Raw genomic sequence first — 15,452 nt, forward strand, 5'->3', positions numbered from 1 at the left:
GTAGATATTTAGAAATATAGCTCGAGAGGAGGAATTCAACTGAAGAGCCACATGTTCAAAAGAATCAAAGTTTCCATAAGATATCTGTTTGCATTGGAGGGAATCATTAAATAAAATGGCAACTCCACCTCCACCATTAGCCTTCAGAAACTCCTGCAGGTTAAACTGAGCTAACAAAACACTTTTATTGCTGACTAAGTCTAACACACTGGTAGAAACTCACTAGCCTAGCAACAGTAAGGCTACAAACTACCCATAATGCAACACTCTCTGTAGGAGCTGGTGTTACAGCGCTACTCTCTCTATCCTCTCTGATCTTGTGAACACATAATTGTCTCGTCCTGCTTTTTTACATTCATTACTGACGCTTAGTTCAGTCTAACACAACAACACATCAACTACAGTGTTGTCTTTCTCCTTCTGATCATTGTATATCTGTTGCAACACATGACACTCATGGACTGAGGTGATTGTCACAGTCAGAGAGAGGAAGAGAGACATTTCTTAATAATTAACATTTGAAAATAACCAAACTGGAACCTGAACTAAACCAAAAGGTTTACATAACAACACAGCCTGAACCTGGAAACTCAAACTTTATCTGAACCTCAACCATCACTGTTTACTGTTTAGCCATGAGCCTGTACAGTACATTACTTATCAGTCTAAAGGAATTTTAGATATATAGGTGTTTGATGATTGATCTGGGTTTTTCTGTTTTGTTTTTTAACAGATGATGGTGATTATTTAAATTCCCAGGAGTGCAACAGGAAAAGCCCTGAACTTCAGTGCCCTGACTGTAAGTTAAACTGAATGAAATTTCTTTATGAAATAGTCAGGTCAATTTTTGTTTTTTGTTATATAGCTCAAGAACACAAATCACAAATTTGCATCAAGTAGCTTTACAATCTGTACAACACATGACACCCTCTATCCCTAGACTCTTAATTTGGATCCAAAAACCTGTCAACACTTTGCACCAGAGGGAAGCCAATTTATGTCAAAATCATGAATCAATGATTACACAGACATTACACACAGTGTAAAAATCAGCTGATCCTGCCCTACGATCTGCTGAGGCTAAAGCTGAGGACAAACCTACACACTAACGAGCAGTAATGCCAGTTCAGGAAATATTGTGAGACGCTGCATTTAAACAGCAGAACTGAAAACTATTTACTCGACAAAACAGAGAGAACTCTCCAGAGGAAACAGAGTTTGGACTACTTAAAATTAAAACACAGAAATACTGATGTTTGTGTAAAATCCCAGATTACATTGAGTGACAGAGAGTTTTATTAAAGACCAATCTCTGTGCTGAAATGAAAAGCCTGAAACACTGGAGGCAGCAGTGGCCCCTCCACTCACTGTAAAAGTAACTTTACTGTCTGCCTGCATCCTCAGTACATCCATGACCTGTCTGCATCTTGTCATGTACAGCACTATATTTATCCTCCTGCTTGTGACACTTGCAAAGTAAATCTCTGCTCTGTTGCATAAAAATACTAGTTTTTGAGAAACAAAAATATTCAGGGCTGAAGACCATAAATGATTGGCCCTAATGATGCCACTGTCTAAGAGAGAGCTTTCTTTGGACTGGTTGGAAAGAAAACAACTCCAGGTATATCTGGGAGGCTAAAATCTTCACCTCTGTGGTGTTAGTTAGAACCAGCACACTACCTACTGATATCATTTCCATGGCTATGGGAGGTGTTGAAAAACAAACACAGCATGAAACTCTGTAGAGCAGATTCAACATAATCTAAAAGAAAAACTTTCCAAAACCTTGATATTACAACTTCAACTTTAAGTTGGATTTAAAGGACTCAACAGAGTCAGACTGTTTGATGTCAGCAGGGAGATTATTCTAGAGAAATGAGACCTGATAGGAAAAGGCCCTGCTGACTTCTTTTTTAACTTTGGGGACACACAGGAGCTCTGTATTTTGAGTGTAGAGAGATCAAGTTGGAATATAAGGTTTAAAGAGATCAGACAGGTATGATGGGGCCCATTTATGATTTTATTAGTCATCAGAAGCACCTTTAAGTCTGATCTAACATAGGGAAGGCTAGAATTGGTGTTATGTGGTCAAATTGTCTGAAAACAGAATATTACAGTTATCAAGTCTGGATGAAACAGATGTGTGTATTAGAGTCTCTGCATCAGCCACAGACAGGGAAGAACGAATTGTAGTTATGTTATGTAAATGGAAGAAGGCAGTCTTGGTGATTTCTTTGAAAAAAGAGAGGCTGGGATCAAACTGGGATCAAACATAACACCAAGATACTTGGCTGCCACACTTTGTGAAATTACACAGTCGACGAGTCAATGTCATGTGATCAAACTGGTGTCAACTGGACCAACGACCAGCATCTCAGTTTATCAGAATTTAAAATCTGAAATTTAGTGACATCCAGTTTTTCACAGCAGCCAAGCAGGTTTCTAATTTAGTAATTTGAGTGTTTTCATCAACCCTAAAACCCATGATAGGAGCAAAGAGGTGGAGTCTGAATCCACAGCAAGAAGATAATTTACTACTCTGGTTAGAGCAGTTTATGTTTTGGGGGCAATACCAGTCGTAGGTGATAAATTAACAACATTGAGCATTGAATGACCCAAAAAATGCCAGAGGTTTTATTGTTGGTAGGGAGTCGACTAGGCAGGTAGTTGGTTTAGAGGCTGACACCAGCTAAGACAAACATTCTCAATATTTGTAAGAACAGAGACTATCTGGGACTGTGGTGTTACTCACCAGTAGTTATAGGGTAGTTATATCCTACAGTGGTATAAGAGGAGTTCATTTAATGTTACATCACTTCTCAGTTATATTTTTTTCATTCATTTCTAGTCGGAGAATTTTACATTTGGAAATTGGTTAAATCTTTGTAAATCAAACAATGCAATGAACAACCAGTCACTCTTACAATATCTGTTCTGTTCAGTGTTTGTGTCCAAAAAAAGTTTGCAAAAGCCTCAGATTATCTATTCCTTTATCTGGTATTTATTCATTGGCTTCTCTGCGTAGGTTCGTGGAGATGTTTACGTGTACCTTTGGAGAACCATAAATCCACCATAAGATTAAAGCTCTACAGATGAATCTTTTTTTGAGTAAATAAACCTGAAGGTGACTAGATGATGCTTGTCACAGGTCTCACAATTAACTATGTAGCCCAGTGTTGTTTTTTTTCTGGTCAATTAGTTTAGAAGAAGCAGTATTTAATTCAATATAATCTAGGTGAATATATCCTCAAGACCAGAGGACAGAAATAATCACTGCATTTTTCGACCCATTAGAAAATGGATGTGAATAAAATAAAGAATTTATTTTTATATTTCTGTATCCTTGCAGTCAGAGATAATGTGCCATCCAGGGAGCGAAGAAACAGTGTTGGATTTCTGCCACCTCTGAGTGAGTCAGACTGAACTGTTATAAATTGTTTTGATGTTTATTAAAATTGAATTACTAAACTATTACTATTACTAAATATTACTAAAATAATAACATTTAAATTACTTTTCATTTCAGTGTCTGAGCTGAGGGTTGTTCTGCTGGGGAACAGCTGGTCTGAGAGGAATTCAGTGGGGAACTTCATACTGGGAGAGACTGTGTTCAACACTGAAGAAGAACCAGACTGCTGTCAGAGATTCAGTCGACTGATTGAGGAGAAAAAAATAATTCTCATCAACACCCCAGATCTGCTGCATCCTGACATCTCCCAACACAAGCTGTCAGAACATGTAGAAAACTGTGTGAGTCCCTCTTATCCTGGACCTCATGTGTTCCTGCTGGTTCTACAGCCTGAAGACTTCACTGAGGAACACAAGAAGAGGTTACAAACAGTCCTTGAATGTCTCGGTGATCAATCAATCAATCACTCACTGGTATTGATATCAACATCAACACCAGGAGAGCAGAGTTCAGGTTTCATGGAGGAATATATGAAACATCCACAGTTAGGAGACTTGATCAGAAAATGTAGATCCAAGTTGTTTTGGCAGAAGAACCTTAAACGTTCAGAGCTGTTTAGGATCATGGACCAAATTGTGAAGGAAAGTGATGGAGATCATGTGAGCTGTGACATATTTAAAGAAGCAACATCTGTTTTACCAAGTAGTCATGGAAACCTGAAACAAGAGGAAACAGTCAACTTGGATCCTGTTAGAGCTGCTGGTGGGTTCAGGAACATTTTTTACTGTGATGAATACAAACGACCTTTGATTAAGTTTAAACAATAAGTTAAAACTTATTTTGGTTTACATTTATTTTGTTACAGGGCAGAAATCTCTCTGGGATTCAACAAAAAACGTCATCAACTGTGAGTAAACTTACTAATTCTTATCATGTAAATGGTAAATGGTAAATGGACTGTACTTGTATAGCGCCTTTCTAGTCTTCCGACCACTCAAAGCGCTTTTTACACTACGAATCACATTCACCCATTCACACACATTCATATGCTGAATGGGTACAGGGGCTACCATGCAAGGTCCCAACCTGCCCATCAGAGGAAGCTAACCATTCACACACATTCATACACTGATGGCACAGCCATCAGTGTATGAATGGAAAACAGTACGGTTATTTCTCCCAGGCTCCGGTCGAGCCTGTGTGGTCTATAGAGCTGGCATGTGCAGTTAGACATCTATTAGATGAAGTTGATGAACTGTAATTGATGGTTTTGTCTTTTCACAGGGTTCATGCCTCATACATCACAAACTCCATCACTACCTGAAAGTACAATCAACCAGTGTAAGTCAGTGTATTAAATTCAGCCCTAATAATATGTTATTATTGCAGCATTTAATAAGAAATTTGATCTGCCGTTCAAAGGTGGTAAAACATGATGTATTCTATCTGTAACCATCTGTTTGAATCCAAACTCTCCTTGTGTTGGTGCAACAGCTGTGTCTTGTCCTCCAGCTGGGGAAGTTCCTAAAATGCACTGTTCATCTTGTTACTACATCTTTACTTGTTGTAAACATAAACTGTGGGAACTAGCATGGTTAGCTTGCTAAGAACAATATTCAACAAGCTGAACATTCTACAGCTTTTTATCACTTTATTTTGGTAACTTTCTGTTCAGCCAAGCAGCATCCCTCCTTCTCTACTACTTTTATTTTCTCATCTTTCATTTATAGGAACAACGATATAAACAATCAATATTTTCTGAGTGAGAGGTCAAACTGGCAGGACAGTCAGGAGCTTCCTCATGGCTGCATCACACTGCCTCCCTGATCTCCAACAACTCTGTCTTTTGTGTCTTTGTAGTCTCCACGTGATGAATTATACACGTGGATAACAGTGAACACTTTCACACAGTCTCTCCTTGAAGACATTCTTAGTGTTGTACTCAGTTTTAAACACAAAAGGTGACAGAAGTTGTTTGAATTGAACAAAAGAGTTTTAAACAGAGTTTAATCCTAGTTTACTTTCACTCCTCCTGACAGCTGACTGATCACTGCATAAAGCAGCTGTGTTGTTAGAAATGTTCTGTTTGCTTGCAGTCCTAAATAATATAATGCATCTCCTGCTGCTTTCATGACACAAAAAATACAATAAGCATAATTAATAACATATTTCACTTTTAGGCTAGTTGTTACGTTGTATGAGAGATTAAACTGGTTAAATAAGCCACTTAAGAAACTAAATACTTGATGGTATTTTATTTATGGAAATTTCCTTTTTTAAACATGTTTCCTCTCAGATTTCTGTCAGGAGTTATAGGTTCATTTCCAAGACTGTGATGTTGGAGGCTACATGTCTCCATCTCGAACCCCATCAAGAGGCTTTAATGGCCAGAGATTTTATGGGCTGTATTATTTACTGGTGGGGCTATGAGTTTATAGTAAATACATGAATAAACAAAGCAAGGCATGGACATGTAACATTTGAAAGTCAATTACAAGAATCATATACCCAAATATTACACAGTAACAATAACAATCACAGTTTTTTCTTTAAGATAAACATTCATAATAATATTTCAATCACTTTGATGGTAGACAGAAGGAAGGCAGAAGCCAAAATAGACAGTCAACTTTAGAGAAATCAAAAAACTGACTAAATGATTATAAACAGAATAACAGAAACTACACAGCTCACATCTGGAGAAAAAAAGGAGCACAGCCAGGTAGCACAAGAAATGCCTTCAAAAAGTTGCATCCTAAATGACAGAATATTCCAGACAAGTCCTGCTCCTACCAGCTCTGAATGAAGCTTGTTTGGTGACTTTTTTGGGGGGTGTATTAATATCAGGGCTGGGTACCAGGGTTCCTCGTCAGCACTGAAGGACTGAGCAGCACCAGAGGAGCTACTGTACCTGTCACAGGTCATCTCCCTCTGCTGTTATAAATCTCTCTGCCTCCACTTTGATGTTTTCACTATTTTCTGGTTCCTATGACAAGCTCGTTTTATGGTGAAACAATGTGTTTTCATCACACGCTACTAGTGTGACATTAAGTATGATGCAGTTTTTGTGAACAAATAACATGAATGTAGCTTCTGTTTGACCTCCACAGTCTGGATGTCAAAGTGTTTGTGTGGAGTCGCTCATTAAACCAGCAGGAATTACTTTCAATCATCAAACTCCTGATTTCTGTCACTGTAATCAGAAGAAATTCATCATTTCATACAAATCTGAAACACATGATGCTGTAAAAGTGAAACATCGACCAGCTGCCAGGAAACATCAGTGAGGAGGCAGCTCAGGTCGCCATAGTGGACTAAATTCTTTTATATTGAAACCTTTGATGACGATATTTATTTATTTATTGACAATTCTGTTTTTTATTAAAAAGAGAATAAATCTAATTTAAATAGTTTTACATCTTGCACTGACATTGACTGTTCTCTATTTTTCTTTAGTTTTTGACCAAAGAGAAACAAACAATAACATCAGCAAGAGACAAAAAATGGGAAAATCGCAACAGTAATAAATAAAATTAAATTAAATAAAAAAATAAACCCATCCACCCCTGGACAAGTGCAGTCACTGAAATATCGTCATGCACTAGATAGAGCAGCATATTAAATGAAGGCAGAAAACCTGTATATTTAATAAAATATCAAAGGTAATGACTTTATATCAAGTACGTTTCTGTATATTGTATAAGAACAGCTGTAAGTCACATTATATGCATATATGTATCCATACATGCACACACATGCATACGCATACATCAATCTATAATTTATGACTGTATTTACAACAAATAACTGGCTCTACAGGATCTCCTGGACAGATTTCTTGGCACAAGAAATACATCAGAGTGATATACGTGTGTTTTCAAGTGACTTAACACCACAGTGATGTGACTTGTTTACTTCCACCTGCAACTTGGATTTATCTAGATCTAGATCTCAGATTTGTCTGTAAGGCTGTTTTGTCATCATGGTTGAGTACCTGCTGTGTTCTAGTGGCTGAATTTGACTCACCTGTTGTCACCAACTCTGAACTGTGATAATGTGTTTTTTCTCCTTGTTGTTTTACAGTCTCTGTACTGAGGATTGTGCTGGTGGGGAAAAGTGAAGACAAAAAGAAAAAACTTCGTAACTTCATCACTGAAGATCAAGATTTTCATTTCCAAAAAAAAACAAAATTCAAACAGTGTGTGGCCACCTGTGGAGAATGGAGAGAAAAATCATTAACTGTGGTAAAAACTCCAGACATCTTCAGTCTGTCTGAGCAGAAACTGAGAGAAGATGTGATGAGGTGCATAAATCTTTCCCCCCCTGGACCGAATGTTCTGCTGCTGTTAGTGAACCCCTCTGAGTTCAATGAAATGGACAAACAAAGACTGAAGTCTGTTTGTGTGAGTTTGTTTGGTCAAGATGCTTTTAAACACTCCATGGTCATCATGACACACAAGGAGAATGACATAAGTTTCACTGTGAATCAGCTCCTTGAAGACTGTGGAGGAAGACACTACAACATGTTTGAAGATGACCACAGACAGTTAATGGAGAAGATTGAGAACATTGTTCATCGAAACAAAGGAACCTTCCTCACCTTCACTGAAGAGACCATTAAACCAGTTTTAAACCTGGTTCTGTGTGGGAGGAGAGGAGCAGGGAAGACTTCAGCAGTCAAGGCCATTTTAGGTCAGACGGAGCTTCATTCAGTCTCCAACTCATCAGAGTGTGTTAAACATCAGGGAGAGGTGTGTGGACGTCGGGTTTCCCTGGTGGAGCTGCCTGCCTTGTATGGAAAACCTCAGGAGGCAGTGATGGAGGAATCATTCAGGTGTATCTCCCTCTGTGATCCTGAGGGCGTCCATGCCTTCATCCTGGTCCTACCTGTGGATTCCCTCACTGATGAAGACAAGGGAGAGTTAGAGACCATCCAGAACACATTCAGCTCTCCAGTCAATGACTTCACCATGATTCTGTTCACTGTGGAGACAGATCCTACAGCTCCAGCTGTTGTTGACTTTGTAAGAAAGAACAGAGACATCCAGGAGCTCATTCAGAGCTGTGGAGGAAGACATGTTGTTCTCAACATCAAGGACAAGCAGCAGATCTCTGAGATGTTGGATACTGTGGAGAAGATGAGACAAGACAGGGATGAACAATGCTGCTACACATCAAAAACATTTGCACGTGTCCAAATGGATCTTTACAACAAGGTCTTACAACAAGAGAAAATCATTAACAAGTTACAAGCTGAACTTAGAGACCTGAAAACAAAGACCAGCTGTAAGTATAGTACTTCATTGATCTGCAGCTCTGTCATAAACTGTGTTGAGCAAGTTACTCGAAAACTGTAAATAATTACTAGTTACATATTACTCATTGTAAAAGTAATTACATTACTTTATTAACATGTTACATTACTCGTTACATTATTTTTTTTTTACTTTTTTTTTCCTCAAAGTTTCTTACTCAGAATCCTCCACACACACACACGCTGCATGCCTGTATTTAACACATGTGGTTTAACAAGCAGGCAGGAAACAGTTTGGAAGGATTTACTGACCATCCAACAACTAGCGTTAGCGTAGCCTCAGTGTTGTACACAGCACTGCAGAAGACTCAACCTCAGCTGCACGATACACACATCTGAACTCTGACTAAACCAGCATCAGGTGACTCCTGAATGTAGGTGTACCTGTGGCTAACGTTAGCAAGCAGGGCCATTACAGTCTTGAGTCTACAACACTGAACTGTAGCAACTGTGAACATTTAAAGTAACTTCAGTTGTTTTGATGTTACAGGTGATGATGAGAATCAGAGCTCAGAGAGTCTCAGGATTGTGCTGCTGGGGAAGACTGGCTGTGGAAAGAGCTCTTCAGGAAACACCATTCTGGGAAGAAAGAAGTTTAAAGCCAAATCAAGTCAGAAGTCAGTCACCAAACAGTGTCAGAAAGTACAGAGTAAAGTAGACGGTCGTCCTGTTGTTGTGGTCGACACTCCTGGTCTGTTTGACTCCACTTTGTCCCGTGAACAGGTTAATGAGGAGATGGTGAAATGCATCAGTCTTCTGGCTCCAGGACCACATGTCTTCCTGTTGGTGTTAGAGATTGGCAGATTAACACCAGAAGAGAAGAAGACATTAAAACTCATCAAGGAAGGTTTTGGGAAGAATTCAGAAAAATTCACCATCATTCTTTTCACAAGAGGAGATTCACTGGTGGAGGATGACAACCTGTCCATTGAAGAATACATTGAGAAAGAATGTGATGATTCCTTTAAGAAGCTGATTACTGACTGTGGAGGAAGATACCATGTGTTTAATAACTATGATAAAGGAAACCGCACACAAGTCAGTGAGCTGATAAACAAGATTGACTCCATGGTGAAGAAAAATGGCGGCAGCTGCTACACCAATGAGATGCTGCAAGAGGCCGAGGCAGCAATAAAGAAAGAAGTGGAGAAGATCCTAAAGGAGAAGGAAGAAGAGATGAAGAGAGAGAGGGAGGAACTTGAAAGAAAACATGAAGAAGAAATGGAGACAATGAAAAGAAGAATAGAAAAACAGAGAACAGAAATTGAACAGGAGAGAAAACTGAGAGAGAAACAACTTCAGGAGAAGGAGGAAAAGATTCAGAAAGAGCGTGAAGAGAGAAAGAAAGAACAGAAAAAGAGAGAAGAAGAAGACAAGAAGAGGAAAAGACAGGAAGAAATTCAAAGACAGGAGTGGGAACAAAAACTTGCAGCTTTGGAGAAAAAGAGAAAGTCAGAATCAGAAGAAAAACAAATCATCGATAAAGCATTGACAGAGAGCAGAGAAGAGATGAGAAAAGAACGAGAGGCCTGGGAGAAGAAACAAAAAGAAATGTGGGAGAAACGAAATCAAGAAGATGAAGAGAGACGACAGGAGGAACAGATAAAGCTGAAAAAGCTCCAAGAAGAATATGAGAAGGAAAGAGAAAAATATGAAAAGAAAAGAAAAGAAGATCAAATCAGAGGAGAACAGCAGACAGCAGAAATTGAACAGGAGAGAAAACTGGGAGAGAAACAACTTCAGGAGAAGGAGGAAAAGATTCAGACAGAACGTGAAGAGAGAAAGAAAGAACAGAAAAAGAGAGAAGAAGAAGACAAGAAGAGGAAAAGACAGGAAGAAATTCAAAGACAGGAGTGGGAACAAAAACTTGCAGCTTTGGAGGAAAAGATCAAGTTAGAATCAGAAGAAAAACAAAACATTGATAAAAAGCTGGTGCAGAGCAGAGAAGAGATGAGAAAACAACAAGAGGCCTTAGAGAAGAAACGAATAGAAATGTGGGACAAACGAAATCGAGAATATGAAGAGAGACGACAGGAAGAACAGAGAAGATTAAAAAAGCTCCAAGAAGATTATGAGGAAGAAAGAGAAAAATATGAAAAGAAAAGAAAAGAAGATGATAAAATCAGAAGAGAAGAAGAGGAAAAAGAGAGAAAAATATTAGAGGAGAAGTATAAGAAAAAACTGGAGAATGTAAAGATGACATATGAAGATAAAGCCAGAGAGAAAGCTGAAGAGTTCAATGAATTCATTGCAGCTCAGAAGCAAAAGCATGAGGAACAACTGAAAGACAAAGATGAGAAATATGGGAAACAACTGAAAGACAAAGATGAGCAGTATGACCTGTTAAAGGCACTAAAAGCCAACAATGAAAAAGAAATGAGGAAAAAACATCGAGCAGAAATCAATGAGTTAGTGGAATGTGTGACAGAAAAGAGAGAAAATCTGAAAATAGTCAAAGACTTACTGACAAAACATGAAAACCAAATGAAGACTGTGACAGATGAGAAAAGAGAAAACCTGCTAAAACTGCAAAAAGAAGAAATAAGTAACCTGATACAGGAACTTTTGGAGGACGTCACAACATTAAAAAAGGCAAAATCTAAAGAGAAGCCCTGTTGCATTTTATGAGGTGATTTCTTTTATGTTTGATGTCACTAAAACAACATAGTTACAGATCTACTCAGTGTTATGACTGTGGTTGTCATAGTTCATTAACGTGTGTTTATTCCATCAGCATGGATGTATACATGATGTGTCAGGTGTGTGTATATATATGTAAATAGCTGTGTAGGGGAACAAGGAGGTGATTGGTGCACCAGGTCAGTCCAGTTAATCACTGTTTGTGCAGCTCTTAAAAGAAAATGAGATCCTAAAACCACTAAAGCTCCTGCAGGTTTAAGTTTGATAAAAACTGTGTCTCCACTTGAAATGTTCTCAGAGCCTGATCCTGAGTTTAATGTAGAGCTGATGTTTGTTCGTCAGGGCTTCATTTCTTTGAGCAGTGAGGAAAAAGATAAAGTGCCGGTAATTCTTAGAGATACAGGTGTCTACCACTTGTTTATGTTAGATAGAATAGAAGGCAGAATTAACTACAGTTTCTAAACCTTTTCCTTCTGTAAACAGTCTTTATGCTGTTGTATTTTTCCTTTAATGCCAGTTTGTTAGAAATTATATTTTTGTTTTCTTTTGAATATGAGGAAGAACATGATGTTTGTAACATCAGTTAAAGCATCCAAATCATCAATATCACAGTAAATATTAAACATGCATGAATATCATTTAAACTGCTCATCAGATGAATCAAAATGATGAAAAATGTCATTATAGACGATGAATTCTTAACTTTTTTTGTTACATGTCAAATAAGAACAGATGTTTTATAACTGTATATATCAATTGAAGACATAATTCATATTCATCTCAAATCAACTTGTCTGTATTTGATCTTTGGTGTGTTTGTTCATTCTTGCAGAAAGATGAATAAAGTGTTTTCTCTGTAGTTCAGTGTGGACTGATGTTTAATGCTGAAGTCAAACAGATAAAGTGATGAAACAGAACAGAGCTGACAGGTTTGTTTCTACCTGCACAGGAGACACTGAGGAAGGAAGTTTGTTTTATCTGACTCACGTCTTCATTCACCTCTGCATTTATTTCTCTATTTCCTTCATCTTATCAACCCAAGTAACTCCTAGTATTCCTGCTATACTTGTCCAGTGTTCAATAAAGAAATCCAATCCTGCCAAACATGAACAAATAACTATTTTAGCATCTGCAACACATTATATTGTTCAGTTAAAACAGGGAACTGTTTGTATAGAAAACACTTAAAACACACATTTGTGGTGTGAACCTCAGGTGGAAATATCATTCCTACAATAACGGTTCAGCTCAGGACTAAATGACTGATGCTGACCAGCCACAGTTGGTCTGAATCATTTTATACCAACTGATATTTTCACACAGACCAGATAAATAATGTCTTTGAGTAAATATCATAAATGTCTTTGAGTCAGTGCTGCTGAGGTTTACTGCTGTCCACTGATCTGCTGATGCAGTTTGTTCTCACAGTTTTTATATAATTCAAAGACTCTTTTACACCTGTGATTTAGTTACTAGTTAATTTATTCTGAGCACTTTAAGTACTTCTCATCCATGTTGACTTAAAAGGTGAAATTAAACATTCTTCTTTCTGACTCATCACAAGGTGAAGAAGTCCTTCATCTGCTCAGAATAATGAACATTTGAACCTCTCTTGTGTGTTTGACACTGTTGTGTCCAGCAGGTGGAGCTCTAACATCAACAGTGAGGTGAAGTCTGTTTTACAGCTTCTCTACTGCACATCTGATTGGATTTGACTCTAATAGACTGTTTTCATCTCATGTTCTGTTCATGCTTCTATTACCGAGAGTGTGAAACACTTTAAGGTGGTTCAGGATGGATTTAATATTGCATAATGATGATATAATATACCAGCTACAATATAAAAACTTTACTGTATAGTTTTTATTATTGTGACTTAAATCAGTGATAAAAGTGTTTGAGCTGTAACTTTAAACCTGTTCTGTGCTTCAGTGTTTCAGCTGTAAAGTTGTATCAGTGTGAACAGACAGCAGGTTGGAAAATAAAACTACAACAGCTGTTTGCTTATTTCAAATCATCTCTGTGAAGATGAAGAAATGATAAATATTTTAACCAACGTGAAACTTATTTTGCATCCAATATTATCCTGCAACACATTTGAAATATGATTATAAACATCAATAATAAACATATAAAATGATGAAATTTTGTCATAGTCAAGTAAAATACATATTTTCATGAAAACTGTTGGTCCCTGTTTAAACTACACAATTACTGAATACCAACAATATATTTATCTTTATAAGAACATTATTGATGCTTCAGTATTAATAATCTAATGATGTCATATATAATAATATATCAGTCAGAGGGACCAAACCACTACTTTTACTGCAATACTTTAACTACATCAAGCTCATGATACTTATGTACTTTTACTGCAATACTTTAACTACATCAAGCTCATAATACTTATGTACTTTTACTGCAATACTTTAACTACATCAAGCTCATAATACTTATGTACTTTTACTGCAATACTTTAACTACATCAAGCTCATAAAACGTACTTTTACTGTAGGAGGATTTTTCATGCAGGACTTTTACTTGTAATGGAGTATTTTTACATTGCTGTATTGATACTTTTACTTCAGGAAGGATCTGAATATTTCTTCCATCTCTGCTCTAAAAGAACTTTTCCACACTCTGGTCTTGAGGTGTCTGTGTACAGGAAGTCATTGTCTGATAATAACTTCACTCTCTGAGGCTGAGAGCTTCACACAACACCTGCTTGTTGCTGTGTTTGATGTTTTTATTTTGTCCACATTTCTGTTCATGGTTGTCATTTAAATAATTTTACAGTTGTGATATTTTTAAAGATGGTTTGTGGTCAGACTGACTTCAGTTTAATATCTCATATTGATTGTTCACCTGTCTGGTTGTGTGTTGGAAGAAAGAACATTACAGTACAGTGAGTGGTGGGTGTGATGTGTGTGTCTGTATATATTTGCTACTAATATGTTTTAAATACGTTATTAAACATTGTTTCTAGTATATATGTTAAATAATAATAATTGAAGGCACCAGATAGAGACATAGTGAACTAATCATTTAATTTGCATTGATAACTTGTTTATTTCTGCATAATGACAATAAAACCTTTGGATCCTTTGAATTACATTGTTTTGACTTTAATGAGACAATTTCTGTCTGTGTTGAAATTATAAGCAAGAAGTGAAATATTTCATCATTTAAGAGACTAAAGAGGAAACTGAAAATACAACAAAGCATTTATAGATTCTCCTCTGATATAAAGTTAATGAGAAATAAAGAAGAAAAAACTGCACAACATTAAAATCCTCAGTTCAGATGTTCTGATAAAAGGCCATCATGATAATAATGTACTAATACTGTATAGTGTATTATAACATATTAACATCATTGAACAGTGTATACTCAGCAAATAGTGTATTATAGTTATATTTCTGTTTCTGTAACACTTTATTTACCTTCAGGATTAACAGAGTTCTGTCATTTATCATTCTGGATGTGAAGAAGAACGATGAAGAACGTCTTAACCAACATTCATCACCGAAACTTACACATATTCAGCAAATATTATATTTAAACAAAACATATGAATATCACTGAAACAGCAAATCATCAAAGAAATCTAAATGTTTATGAATGAAAATGAGAAGTAAACAATACACTCTCGTTTTCATGTATTTCATTAGAAATATGAAGAGTTTCAAAAATAAAATGGAAAAAAAGCTCAAATCTGAATAAAATGAACACGTTTCTTTCTATTCATCAAAGTATTTCCCCCGTCAATAAATGAGTCCTTCAGATGTACTTCAACTATTGTTTGAATTTTTTTCTTATCTAGAAACGAGTCTGAACATGTTGTGAAATATGAAGAGTCTTTCTGATTTTCACTTTGGTCTGAACTGATGTCGCAGCAAGAATTTCACCGACGAAACTCAAAGAAAAGCAGAAAAGACACAAACTGACATCAGTGAAAATTCAACATCATCAGGTGAGTTTCTGTTCAGATCGTTTTACTGTTGTATTAATTTTTTTTAATTTAATCACTAACTGAGCTGCAAAGTTTTCTGTTCACTAACTTTAAACTGACGAGCTCGAGAA

General features: G+C 36.8%; 1 protein-coding gene across 1 annotated transcript in view; it reads left to right on the top strand.

Moving 5' to 3' along the window:
• Positions 1–12,222, top strand: part of LOC137169991 (uncharacterized) — a 157,992-nt gene extending 145,770 nt beyond the window's left edge. The window contains exons 5-10 of the mRNA XM_067573426.1: positions 3,350–3,409; positions 3,527–4,171; positions 4,275–4,316; positions 4,694–4,750; positions 7,493–8,695; positions 9,214–12,222. Coding sequence (XP_067429527.1) covers positions 3,350–3,409; positions 3,527–4,171; positions 4,275–4,316; positions 4,694–4,750; positions 7,493–8,695; positions 9,214–11,351 — 4,145 coding nt within the window. The 3' untranslated portion in view covers positions 11,352–12,222. The remainder of the gene's footprint in view (positions 1–3,349; positions 3,410–3,526; positions 4,172–4,274; positions 4,317–4,693; positions 4,751–7,492; positions 8,696–9,213) is intronic.
• Positions 12,223–15,452: the final 3,230 nt, after the last annotated feature.

Source organism: Thunnus thynnus, chromosome 2 (assembly GCF_963924715.1).
Source record: "Thunnus thynnus chromosome 2, fThuThy2.1, whole genome shotgun sequence".
Lineage (NCBI taxonomy): Eukaryota > Metazoa > Chordata > Actinopteri > Scombriformes > Scombridae > Thunnus > Thunnus thynnus.